The sequence below is a fragment of the Ovis aries genome, chromosome 26 (genome assembly GCF_016772045.2).
Source record: "Ovis aries strain OAR_USU_Benz2616 breed Rambouillet chromosome 26, ARS-UI_Ramb_v3.0, whole genome shotgun sequence".
In the NCBI taxonomy this organism is placed as follows: domain Eukaryota; kingdom Metazoa; phylum Chordata; class Mammalia; order Artiodactyla; family Bovidae; genus Ovis; species Ovis aries.
This window is the reverse complement of record NC_056079.1, coordinates 7,876,187-7,889,373: the sequence shown is the minus strand read 5'-3', so window position 1 is coordinate 7,889,373 and position 13,187 is coordinate 7,876,187. Positions and strand designations below refer to the sequence as shown.

The window sequence follows — 13,187 nt, the reverse complement described above, 5'->3', positions numbered from 1 at the left end:
CCATTTCTTTCAGCTCAGGGATTTATAACCAGAGGACGTCCTACAAACACTGCAGCGGAGAGACGACTGCAGGTAGGGTGAGAGAAATCTAAAATAAACCTGGTTTATAGGCGAGCACGGCTCACCTAACACTCAATAACCATCCCCGTATCTGCGTCAAGGAACCGCACGGAGCACACTGTAAATTTCACAAACTGACCAACTTCGACTAATGAAATCAAATTTAAAAGTCCCCAGGATCGTGTAAGCCAAAGCCGAACAATTTCATACTAATTTTTGGTTGAATAGTTTACAAAAAGAAAAATAAGACCTCAGAAGGACGCTGGCACCAACCGACACCACCGCGGTGACCTGAAAACTCCCAGGGGGCCGCGGAAACCACGTCTCGCGAGAATTGAGGAGCTGGGCCCTAGGCCCAAAGGGGTGGGCGGGGCTAGACGATGGGCGGGGCGCCGGGACCACGAGTTCCGGGTTCACGGGCCGCAGGTCCGCAGCGGCAGTGACCTCTGGCGTCGGTCTGGGCGCGCAGCTATGCCACGGAAGCCGGGCCTCCTCCTGCCGTTGCTGCTGTTGCTGCTCGGCCCAGCCCCGGCGCGCAGCTTCGGCCAGCTGCCCTTGATCCTCAACACTTGGCCTTTCAAGAATGCAACCATGGCAGGTGCGGGGCCGAGCCGGGGGCTGCGCTGCGCGAGCTGGCGGGGCGGGCGGGCCGCCGCTGACCCGGGGCCGGGGGCCAGGAGCCGGGAGCTGGCAGACCTTCCGCAGCCGCCCCTCCGGCCTCTCCCGCTCCCCCCGCGCCGCGGCGTCTCCCGCGCCGCACCCCTTTCCCCGCCACAGCTGCATTTTTAGGTCCTCAGCGGCGGGGTGACTCCTGTTCGGACGCCGGTCACTATTTTCCACCCTGACCTACGGCACTTATGGCCTCTGCTCAGACTTCCAGGGGCCCCTGCACCTTCTTTTGCCTTTTATTGTTTTTTCTGGGCTTGTGTCCCTTGTCTGCCTCAGCACCTCTGCTTTCTAACCCCTGAAGTATCCGCAGTAACTCTCTACTTAAGCTTGGCAAACGACCAAATTCCCAAATAAAGCATCATCTATTCACCTTTATTTTCTGTGCTACATGCTGACATGCCGTAACTGTCATCAGAAATACGCCGTTCTAGTCTTGATTATACATTATCATCATCCTCAGTTCAGTTCAGTCGCTCAGTCGTGTCCGACTCTGCAACCCCATGAACCGCAGCACGCCAGGCCTCCCTGTCCATTACCAACTCCCGAGTCTAACCAATCGGAGAAGGCAATGGCACCCGACTCCAGTAGTCTTGCCTGGAAAATCCCATGGACGTAGGGGCCTGGTAGGCTACAGTCCATGGGGTCGCAAAGAGTTGGACACGACTGAGCGACTTCACTTTCACGCATTGGAGAAGGAAATGGCAACCCACTCCAGTGTCCTTGCCTGGAGAATCCCAGGGACGGCAGAGCCTGGTGGGCTGCCGTCTATGGGGGTCGCACAGAGTCGGACACGACTGAAGAGTCTGACCAAACCCATGTCCATAGAGTAGGTGATGCCATCCAACCATCTCATCTTCTGTTGTCCTCTTTTCCTTCCTTCAGTGTTTCCCAGCATCAGGGTCTTTTCAAATGAGTCAGCTCTTTGCATCAGGTGGCCAAAGTATTGGAGTTTCAGCTTCAGCATCAGTCCTTCCAATGAACACCCAGGACTGATCTCCTCTAGGATGGACTGGTTGGATCTCCTTGCAGTCCAAGGGACTCTCAACAGTCTTCTGCAACACCACAGTTCAAAAGCATCAGTTCTTCGGTGCTCAGCGTTTATAGTCTAACTCTCACATCCATACATCACCACTGGAAAAACCATTGCCTTGACTAGATGGAACTTTGTTGGCAAAGTAATGTCTCTGCTTTTTAATATGCTGTCTAGGTTGGTCATAACTTTCCTTCCAAGGAGTAAGCGTCTTTTAATTTCATGGCTGCAATCACCATTTACGGTGATTTTGGAGCCCAGAAAACTAAAATCAGCTACTGTTTCCACTGTTTCCCCATCTATTTGTCATGAAGTCATGGGACCGGATGCCATGATCTTAGTTTTCTAAATGTTGAGCTTTAAGCCAACTTTTTCACTCTCTTCTTTCACTTTCATCAAGAGGCTCTTTAGTTCTTCACTTTCTGCCATAAGGGTGGTGGCATCTGCATATCTGAGGTTATTGATATTTCTCCCGGCAATCTTGATTCCAGCTAGTGCTTCATCCAGCCCAGCGTTTTTCATGATGTACTCTGCATATAAGTTAAATAATCAGGGTGACAGTGCACAGCCTTGACCTACTCCTTTTGCTATTTGGAACCAGTCTGTTGTTCCATGTCCAGTTCTAACTGTTGCTTCCTGACCTGCATACAGGTTTTTCAAGAGGTAGGTCAGGTGGTCTGGTATTCCCATCTCTTTCAGAATTTTCCACAGTTTGTTGTGATCCACACAGTCAAAGGCTTTGGCATACTCAATAAAGCAGAAATAGATATTTTTCTGGAACTCTCTTGCTTTTTCGATGATCCAGCAGATGTTGGCAGCTGGATCTCTGGTTCCTCTGCCTTTTGTAAAACTAGCTTGAACATCTGGAAGTTCATGGTTCATGTATTGCTGAAGCCTGGCTTGGAGAATTTTAAGCATTACTTTACTAGTGTGTGAGATGAGTGCAATTGCCTCAGAACTTCTAAAAAAATACACATGCCTGGGCCCAACTCTTGAGGTTTTCATTCCACTGCTTGAATGAGACTTTCTTTTTTCCAAGTTGCTTAAGTGATGTTGATTTGCAGCCATCTGGGACTGAGAATGACTAAGATATCACCTCCTCTAGGAAGCTTTCCCTCATTTAGTACCCTCAGACCCAGTCTCAGTCAGGTGCCTGTCTTATGTGCTCCTGTAGCATCCTGTACCTATCATGGCTCTGTCATTTTCTTACTGTGTTCCATTCATTTCAACTTGTACTGCCCGAGGAGTTTCTTCTACTCCTACTCCTCTCCCCCATTTAGGGCTACTAATAGAATTTTCTGGTGCTGAACTGGCTTTAGCATTTGATGGCCTTAAGTTTGTATGTTACAGGCAGTACATATGATTCAGAGAATGTGTAAACAGGCTACAAGAAATTGCCAGCTACAAGGAGACAGAAAAGAAAGTTCAGGGCCCCAGGCAGGAAACAGTTCTCTGTGTTGCCTGAATTCAAGGGGGAAACTTCTCTAAATGTACTTTGAAGCCTGTTCTTTCAGTAGTAATACTTAAATTATTTACAAATAGTAGCACCAACCCGTCAAGGAATTCTGTTTTTATTAGTAAAGAAACTGACTGCTGAAGACCTTTTTTCTTCCTCCCCTTTGCCATGTGTGGGCCTCTGGAGAACATAGTTTAGTGTTAAAAGCATGGCCACTGGAACCAAAATAAGTATTTAATATGGTGTTTCTCTCCAGTTTTAAAACTTACAACTGAAGCTACTAAAAGACAAATTGAAAATTCATGATATAGCATCATAAGATTTTTTTCTACATCAGATTATTTAAAATATACCTACTGAAGTAGCCTCTATCACAGCAAGTGTCCATAACAGTACCATAACAGCAGATAATTCCAATGTGGGCTCAGGTGGATTAATTTATTAATTCAGGTATTGTGTAATTAGTATCCCCATTTTAAATAGCAGGAAACAGATGCCGAGAGGTTAAGTTGTTAGCTCAGGGTCACACGGCCCAGAATCACAGAAGTATTCTTTTTTCACACACGTAGTAGAAATGGGTACTAATACAAGTGAAAAAACCCTCACTTTGCATCAATAGCCGAAGCCTTTGGATTCTTCATGGTAAGTACCTGTCTTACATAATTCTGCCTATATCATTCTGACTTCTTTGTAGCACTTGATAAACGAAGATTTCAACTTAACTGGAGTAAATGTGCAAACAATTTTTAAAATAGGCGTTTTTGTGCCATTTTTGGTCTGTTGCCTTTGGCACGGAAAAGGAAATCAGTATCTACACCACTATTGGGTTTGATTCCCAGCGTGGAAGACGTTGGCGGCTGGAGGTTCGGCCCTGGACGCAGTTGAGAGCGGCTGCGCGACGTGCGAGCAGCAGCAGTGCGACGGCAGCGTGGGCTTCGGGGGCAGCCCGGACGAGTCGGGGGAGACCACGCTGGATGCCATGATCATGGACGGGTAGGGACGCCCTGCACACAGAGCCGTGCTTCTCTGCGCGGCTCTGCTGCAGGTGGAGTTACATTTGCAGTTGGTTAGTCTTATACCCCGGAGAAGGCGCTGGCGACCCGCTCCAGTACTCTTTTGCCTGGCAACTCCCATGGACGGAGGAGCCTGATGGGCTGCCATCTATGGGACTGCACAGAGTTGGACACGACTGAAGCGACTTAGCAGCAGCAGCAGCAGCAGTCTTATATCCAGAGCAAGATGCACGAATACATACGGTGGTTTTTCTGATTTTTTTATTGGAGTGTAGTTGATGTGCAGTGTAGTGTTAGCTTCAGGTGTGCTGCAAAGCGGATCAGTCACACACTTTGCTTTGTATTCTTTTCCCATTTAGGCCATTGCCGACTCTCCAGTAGAGTTCCCTGTGCGGTACAGTAGGTCCTTGCTGTTTATTTTATATACAGTAGTGTGTATGTGTCAGTCTCAATCTCCCCACAATGTATAAGTTCTGATATATTCTGATATAACCTATACTCAATATCTTGTAATAACCTATAATGGAAAAGAATCCAAATCACTTTGTTGTACACCTGAAACTAACGCAACATTGTGAATTAACTACACCTCAACTTAAGATTCGTGTGAAAGGAAAGATCATCATCATAATAGAAATGTCACATGGAGGTAGGTAGGTCTCCTTAGAATAGAGAGAACCTTAAAGTACGAAAACGTGTACCTGGGAAACCATTGTTTACCTGCCAGCCACGAACCCTGTGGTTTCCCTGACCTGAAGCCTTAAAGGCCCTTTCAAAAGCCAGAGCAGTGGGAAGCTGAGAAGGCCAGTGCTGTGGGAGTACATGGCTAATTGATTTTCTGGTTTTTTTCCTTAAATGTCTGAATGTGGGAATTTGTATGAACTTTGTGAACGTGTTGTCGCTTCTGTGGTAAGACGGTGGAGTTTAATCCTACAAAACACTATAGGTTGAAGTAAAAAATTTGTGAACATATAAAAATACCTGAATTAATCTGACCGTGCTTGTTTCTGGCAGCACTACCATGAACGTGGGAGCAGTAGGAGATCTTAGACGAATTAAAAACGCCATTGGCGTGGCACGCAAAGTCCTGGAACACACGACGCACACGCTGTTAGCAGGCGAGGCAGGTGTGTTGCAGCTGTGCTCCATCATGCTGTCTTTTGGCTCTAGTCTTCACTCTGAAAAAAGGGCTCAGTGTAAAATAGTGCATGAAAGCAGACCTAAGTTCAAAGTCCAGCTGTTTCACATAACATCTGTTTAACTTCAGACAAGTTCCTTGACTTCTAAACCACACTTTCTTTATCTTTAATGGAGGATATTTTAGAAATCAGTTTATTATCAATAAATGAGTAATTACTGAAGGAGAACAAGGATTCAGCATCATTTCCCTTCTTGTGTTACGTTTATATGGGTATAAGACCTGAGAGACATATGATGAGAGAAGGTGGGAACAGAAGGGGTTTTGCTACAACAGTGGTACTTCCTTGAACACCTTCCTAGGTATATACTCAAAATTATACTGCAATCTATAGTCAAAAACCACATTTGCTACATCGTTTAATGATGTAGTGAACAACTCCAGGAGGCATCCTTCAGTTTTCTTGACGACAAAGCCAGGAGCTGTTACTCTTCTTGGAATCAGTGGTGCCTTTATTGGGTGTCTTAGCATTTCTTTACATGCTAGGCACTGCACCCCAGTTAGAGCCACAGAGTCACTGTTGTTGCAGGGTGTCCCTTTCCTTTTGTAAAGCAGAAGGAGCAAGATCTGGAGGGAAAGGAGAACTGTCCTCACACACAACACCAGGGTGTCAGTAGAGGAGCGTCAGGAAGGGCGTAGGGAAGCGGAGACCTGGAAACCGATGCCCACAGCACTCCTTGAGTCTGAACACTCCCTGGACCGTCTGTGTTTCCCACCTCGTGCTCCACAAAGGAGACAGCTGACCCACAGCACTTCCTATACATACATTTTATTTAAAAGAAGACACTTAACTCATTTACATTTTTGTTCCCAATCTCCAGCCACTAAGTTTGCTGAAAGCATGGGCTTTATCAATGAGGATTTATCCACCAACGTTTCTCAGGCTCTTCATTCAGACTGGCTTGCTCGGAATTGCCAACCAAATTACTGGAAGGTACGTATGCATGATTTTTAAAAGTTATTTGAAAATATTGAGTGACAGTCCTTCCCCTTTCGGTCATCCACCTGTTGCCTGCAGCATCAGTTAGCAACCCTGGTTGCTCGTTGGAACCAGCGATTGAAGCCAGCTCTGGGCACAGGTGGTCTCGAAAGCTCCCTAGCTGCATCCAATCCACATCCCCGTTGGGGAGCTCCTGGCCCCTGGCAGTGGCTTCAGACTTAAAAGGTTTCTGCTGTAGGGTAAGGGGCTGCCTCACTGCAACTGCTTTCTCTGTTTCTTTGTAGCAAAAGGTTCCATGTGTTAAAAACCCAAAGTTTGGAAACCATTAATCTAAAGTATTTCTTAATAGTTTATCTATGTGAAGTATACTCTATATTTTGCCCTTATTCACCTTGAAGATTTATACTATTAGGTGTCTGTTACTAGAAAGATAATTTGTCTGTAAATCAATGGAAAAGCAAAGAAAGTGTTAATCCTCAGTCGTGTCCGACTCCTAGTGACCCCATGGATTGTAGCCCACTGGGCTCCTCGTCTATGTGGTTCTCCAGGCAGAATTACTGGAGTGGGTAGCCATTCCCTTCTGTAGGGGATGATTGAACCTGGGTCTCCTGCTTTGCAGGCGGATTCTTTACAGTCTGAGCCACCAGGACTTTAGCCTAAATCGGTTTTTCGTTCCCAGCAGAGTCCTTCTCTGGAGTACCTTGATCTCTTATCCACTTCTTCACCAAATTCTAATTACCTTTGAGTAACCAGGGAGTCTCTTGAAAGAGACCACTGCTTGACACCAGGTCATGGAAGGCACCCTGTGCACAAATGGATAAGACATGAGTTGTAGGCTTCTTGCTTTAATACTAATCCAAGTCCACAAGCTGAATTTATGAATTTGGATTATTTTCTTAAGCCTCTCAGATTCATAAAAGAACCTGAAAGTACAACTTAGAATATGCTCACATGAACCTAGCTTTGAAAATTGGAAGGTTTTAAAATAGATTTTGCTTTAAATCTCAGAATAACTCTTCCTTGGCCAGGGAACAGATTCTAAAATTGAAAAAATCAGGTTGTATATCTGATTTCTTTAAGGAATCAAAAAAAAAAAAAAAAGAAAATCTAATCTTAAAAATCATATCTAATCTAAAAAAGAAAATCTTTATATTTGCCATTGTGCTGAGACATTTTGGCATATACAGAGAAAAAGTGGGGATCTCTTCCAGATATTATAGCTGTCTAGTCCATATGGGTTAATTCTGAGATTCGACTAGGTATTTAGCAAAATTATATCCATCTGTTCACATAAGACTTAGCTAACCTTTGGCTTTTAATTCTTACCTTTCAGTTACCAGATGTCCTTTTGGTTTCTTGCTAATGTTTAGTAATTGTTCATAACCACTTGCTGATTTCTAAAATCACCCTTTCTAAAAAAAAATAAAACTTAAATATTATTTACAGAATGTTATACCAGATTCTTCAAAATACTGTGGACCCTACAAACCACCTACTATCTTAAAACGAGATGGTATCGCCTACAAAGATCCAGCACACAGTTACAGTCATGATACTATTGGTAATTTGTCTTCTCTACAGTATTTATGCTTATAGCCAGCCATTTTTAATTGCTTCCTTGTAGTTTTAAATTTCTTTATTCTTATTCATGAACCAGAAGGTGATTTTGATTAACTGCCAATTAAGGAAAAAACATACATATACACATATGTATACACACACATTCTTTTCATATCATCTGTATACATTTTGGTCAATTACCCTATACAAAAATCTGATGATCATTCACGTGATGATTTTTAAATCTTTGTTTGATATTTAGTTCTTTAATAATTTTATGTTTGCCACATTCAAATGATCTATCCAGTCATTTCCAGTGATGTTGGAAGTTTCCATTAGTCTCTAGCAGTGATTCTCTTTGGCATAACAGTTGAAGCGGCACTGAAAAGTGAGCAGTCTGAAGTGAGGAAATGGGATGCCTACAAAATGATGCCATGAAACCAGGTCATTAAAACACACAGATTAAATACCACTGGTGTAATTTTCAGAATCCCCAAGATTCCTATTGTCTTCTACCTGAAATTAATGGAAGAGGATGTTTATATTGCCAATTGCTCAATTATTTGGTTTTATTTGAGGTACACTTTAGAGTTGATACCTACAATGATATATTCTTTTTTAAATTTCTAGGCATGGTTGTCATCCATAAGATGGGAAATATTGCTGCTGGTACATCTACAAATGGTATAAAATTCAAAATACCTGGGTTAGTGTTTCTAAAAGAACAGATCTCAAAAATATGTATTGAGTGTCAGCCAATATGTCCTAGGTGCCTTGGGGGATGAAGAGCGTTAAGAGCACAGCCCTGCCCTCATAGCTGAGTTCACTGTGAAAGAACATACATGAGTAGCTGCTAAGTACAAAGGAGAAGGGGTCTCATCCAGGGCTGCAGAGTTCAGGGGTGATCAGATTAGGCCAGGATAGTCAGGGAGGCCAGAGAGCGAGGCCGGGCACTGACCCTGAGCCTGAGCTAGGGAACGGGAATGTCCGGGCCACGGCCCGAGCCAACCCGAAGCAGTACACGCCCGGGTTCAGGGCTCAGGATGGCCAGAGCAGAACTGCACATCTGTCAAGGGCAGGGAAGGAAGGCCAGAGCCGGACTTGAGGGAGTCTTTAAGGATTCCTGGACTTTTATTTCAAAGTAGCAGAAAAGCGTGGAAGGTTTATTATTAGCACAAGGAAAAGCGTGCTGAAATGCTGGCATGTGAGCTGGAAAGCAGGAACAGATTGGAGATGAGGAAAAGCGGTTGGGACCTGTTGAGACGATCCCACATGAGACGATGCAGGTGGTGGTGACGGGACAGGCGCTGTGAACCTGTGCGGTCCCCCTGCGTGTGACGGGCTGCTGGCTGATCGCCCTGTAAGGAGTGCAGGGTTGTGAAAACCCAAGTGGAAAAACTAAGGAAAATCTTGCTTGTCTGTATTCCGATGAAGAATTTACTTGAAATGATAATCAGTGACTAAGCAAAAACATCTAAGAGAGTTTTCTGCACCCTGAATGACCATGCTGTGCCCTCCCAAAGCCGAATAGGAGACTCACCGCTACCTGGGTCTGGGGCCTATGCTGACGACATGGTGGGGGCCGCGGCAGCCACAGGCGACGGGGACATCCTGATGCGCTTCGTCCCAAGGTGTGTCCCCCTCCTCCATCTGTGACTCCAGAGAGTCAGGTGGCAATGCCATGTGTCAGGATAACATAATCATCTGTGCCACGTGACCTGAACCTGTCTGTGGCAGAACGTTTTAGAAACCTTGCCTACCAACTGTTCACAGTATCACTTTAACAGTCACAATCCTTCAAGTGAAGCAGTCATAGTCCTCTGAAATGGAATAATACTGCTCACCGCACTACACAGATGAAAATACTTAGGATCTATTTAAATAAAGTGTAAGGCCACGGAGAGAACGTGAAAACTGACAACAAAAGTAGAAAATGGAGTCACTATATACCATTAATGACCGAAAGATGACCCTTACAGGCGGCTGTTTTGTTCATGCCTAGTGTTTCTCCCCATTGACAGTAGCCTTGTTTCTTATTTAAAGAAACTATATACTTTCTGACTTTAGGCTGATATTACTAAATAACAGTTATTCAGCCAAAGCCAAAACATTACTTCTTATCTGAAATGAGTGGGTGGGTGAGCTGAAAAGACAGAAATGGCACCCAGATTACTTCCTTTTCTGTTGATATTGCCACAGAAGTTAGGGGCCTCTGTTCACCTATCTGCACTGTATTAAATGTGACAATTTTGTTGGTTTTACACATGGAACCTCAAGTAACCAAACTTTGGAGTTTGTGTATTCTGTGATACTAAAGTTTTGCCTCTGTTTAAATCAGCTATCAAGCTGTAGAATATATGAGAAGAGGAGAAAATCCAACCACAGCGTGTGAAAAAGTGATCTCAAGAATCCAGAAGTATTTTCCCAAATTCTTTGGGGCTGTGATATGTGCCAACGTGACTGGAAGTTATGGTGGGTTTGATTTGAAATTCATATTTGTGTGGACCTGCAAATGTTGCTGAGGACAGATACTTTTAAATGCCATGAGAAATTTTATTCCTCTGCAGCAGAAACCAGGGCTATACTGAGTAGATGTTCACTGCTGATGTGTCAAGACCCCCAATGGGTTAAAAATGCACCTGAAACCCTCCTTGGTTGACTGGCAGTGGGTAGGATCCAGTCCTTGGTTTTTAGCTTGTAGCCTTGACATCTGTCCAAAGGAAAGTTTAGCCTCAGCTCAAGTGCATGCTGAGATGGGCTAATCAAGTCAAATGCCTTTATTTGTTAGTAGTTAGGGATAAATGATCTTCCCTGCTTCTTGTCCATTCATTATTTAAAGGCCTCAGTCATTTAGATCTCAGGGTTCCCAGGTACAGAATGTATTACCAATCAGTAAACTAAAGGCGTTAGCAGAATTATTTTTGCACTGTATTTGAGGCATATCGTTTGCTTCATTTACTTTTCATGTGAACCTATCACAGTTTCAAAGCACTTCAAGATCAACCACGGCCGCTCCTCATTAGTGAGACTTCAGATGGGGAAGATATATGGCCTACTGATCAATACAACTTATTAGGTTAGACTGCTTATTATTGTGCTTTGATCTCTTACTTCCCACAGTTTGGTATTTGAAAACTTGGTGGAGGAATTCCTTACGCTTTTTTAAGTACTAAAAATGCAAAAGTCAATATAAGTTATGGGGGAAAAGGCTTTATGTCTAAAATAAGTCTGTTTCATCGATTCCCTCTTAGGAAATAAGTCTTAGAAAGCTCAAAGTTGCACTTAACAGGATGTAAAAATGATAATTATATAATTGTAGATGAATTTAAAATTGACCAGCTCCTTATGCTGAAAGTAGTGGCAATAAAAGGATGCCCTCCATGTGTCTGAGCCGGGGAAAAATTGTCTCTGTCTGACAGAGACCATCTTGACAAATTAGCCTCCCCACCCATGGGCATAGAAGAGTAGAAACAAACAGGGAGCCTGGGGAGGGGAAGATATGGATGGATACAGGGAATGGCCCAGTGACTAGGAAACGTACCTGAAAATTTTCTGCTACAAAAAGGGTATGAAAACTTTAAATAATGGTAGCAATGACCGCATATGTATAGAAGCAAAGCATCAGCCTTTATTATGAGGTCTCATGGGCTGTCAGCTGATGGGTACTAAGGTAGACACACTCACACTGGTATGGCCTGCCTGAACAGCAGGTACACATTGGCCACTGTCCGAAGCGGTGTCTGTACTGGTTGTAAATACGTGCATTCTACATTTAACCAAACGGCTTTCTCTCTTCTTGGCCCCAGGTGCTGCTTGCAATAAACTTTCAACATTTACTCAGTTTCAGTTCATGGTTTATAATCCTCTAAAAAGTGAGCCAACTGAGGAAAAAGTAGACTGCATCTAATCCATCTTTTCTGTCAGCATCTATATTTAAAGAAGAAACAGAAGCTGAAAAGTCTACTCACTGTCATCGAATAATGTGCCTCGTGTATTCTAAACTCTGTAAAATAAGCACAAAAATAAATTTTATGCTGAAACAGCATTTTCATTTTCTATATATAGAAAAAAAAATTTTGTTTTTACTTAAGCTTTATGTATCCCCTGAAAATGAATATGTGTGTATTTTGTATATGTTTAATTTTAAGTGATCTCTGGATTTCTGTTCAGTGTTTCAAGAAATTTCTACTTCGGGGATTTATTTCCATAGTAATATAGTAAAGGCACAAAACAAATCTGTATTTGGATACTTAAATAGGTAGAGTAGCCAAGATATTTAGACCCAAAGGAAGAATAATGATGAGTCCCACCATGATGCGCTCTAACTGAATTTCAGTACCTTCACAGTAGTATGTCTCTTAATGACTTATTATCAGTTATACATAGTATGGTCTTCTAGCCTGAAGAGGAAAGAATGCTGTTAATATTACAGGTGCTTTGTGTTTTGCACGTATTAGAAAATGTGGGCATCTTCTGGTGAGCAGCCGTGTTGATTTTCTTGGATTTTTTCATCTAATGGAGCTCTCAACCTGTGAAGGTTTGTTAGCCACAAAAATCTCTAAATTTTTAGCTATAAGTATTTAGTACTGATAATTTTTTCTGCAAGTTGATTTAGAGAACTTGATCTGTACTGTGGTTTTATGAATCTCCTGTACAGAGGCTAGCAGTGAGTCAGTGCCTCTTGTCCGCCTTGCTTTCCTGAGCACTCAGTCAGCCGTCTGTGGACAGCCATCCTGAACTGTACATGTGTGTGCTCATTAGCATCTCTGCCTTCATGACCTTGTACATCAGGAGTCATTAATAAAGCTGCATGTACAATATTGTCCCCACCTCCAGTGTATCTGCCCTGTTTATTTCCTACCCTCATCTTAATATTTCATGGTCTTTGTAAGTTAGGGCGGGAAAGCTGTAGTTTGGAGAATGCTCTCGGGTCACCTGTGCTCAGACCTCACCACGTATCATGACTGGGGTGCCTCCTTACAGACGCCCTCTCTGGCCAATCCAGTCAGTCTTCACAAAGAGGAACTTGAAAGCTGGACTCAGCAGCTGCTGATGGAGGCCTGAAAACCAGTAAGGAAATAATCCTGCAGCCTCACACTCAGAGCAGCAGGGAAAATCTTACTTTTGTGGGTTCCCATGAGGTGTGATGGCTTGCTGAAATCTCCTACTGGACTGTGGAACAGGGAGAAAGAAGCCAGATTGAAACTCAGAGTTTATATCAAGGTGAAATGCCTGTGTTTCTTGTTTGCCGTCTGTTAACA

The 13,187-nt window shown here is 43.6% G+C and overlaps 1 protein-coding gene across 1 annotated transcript; it reads left to right on the top strand.

Moving 5' to 3' along the window:
- The first annotated feature begins 498 nt into the window (after window positions 1-498).
- On the top strand, window positions 499-12,756 carry AGA (aspartylglucosaminidase). The gene is made up of 9 exons (XM_012105701.4): window positions 499-658; window positions 4,055-4,208; window positions 5,243-5,355; window positions 6,248-6,360; window positions 7,813-7,927; window positions 8,557-8,632; window positions 9,450-9,557; window positions 10,265-10,398; window positions 11,733-12,756. Exons 1-9 carry the CDS (start codon window positions 532-534, stop codon window positions 11,831-11,833), a joined length of 1,041 nt encoding a protein of 346 aa, XP_011961091.2. The 5' UTR covers window positions 499-531; the 3' UTR covers window positions 11,834-12,756.
- Window positions 12,757-13,187: the final 431 nt, after the last annotated feature.

Bases quoted from the DNA above. Each gene is read 5' to 3' on its own strand.
- AGA (XM_012105701.4), top strand. From the start codon at position 532: ATGCCACGGAAGCCGGGCCTCCTCCTGCCGTTGCTGCTGTTGCTGCTC. The intron at 4,209-5,242 runs GTAGGGACGCCC...TGTTTCTGGCAG, and splicing joins GATGCCATGATCATGGACGG to CACTACCATGAACGTGGGAG. The intron at 10,399-11,732 runs GTGGGTTTGATT...TCTTGGCCCCAG, and splicing joins CAACGTGACTGGAAGTTATG to GTGCTGCTTGCAATAAACTT.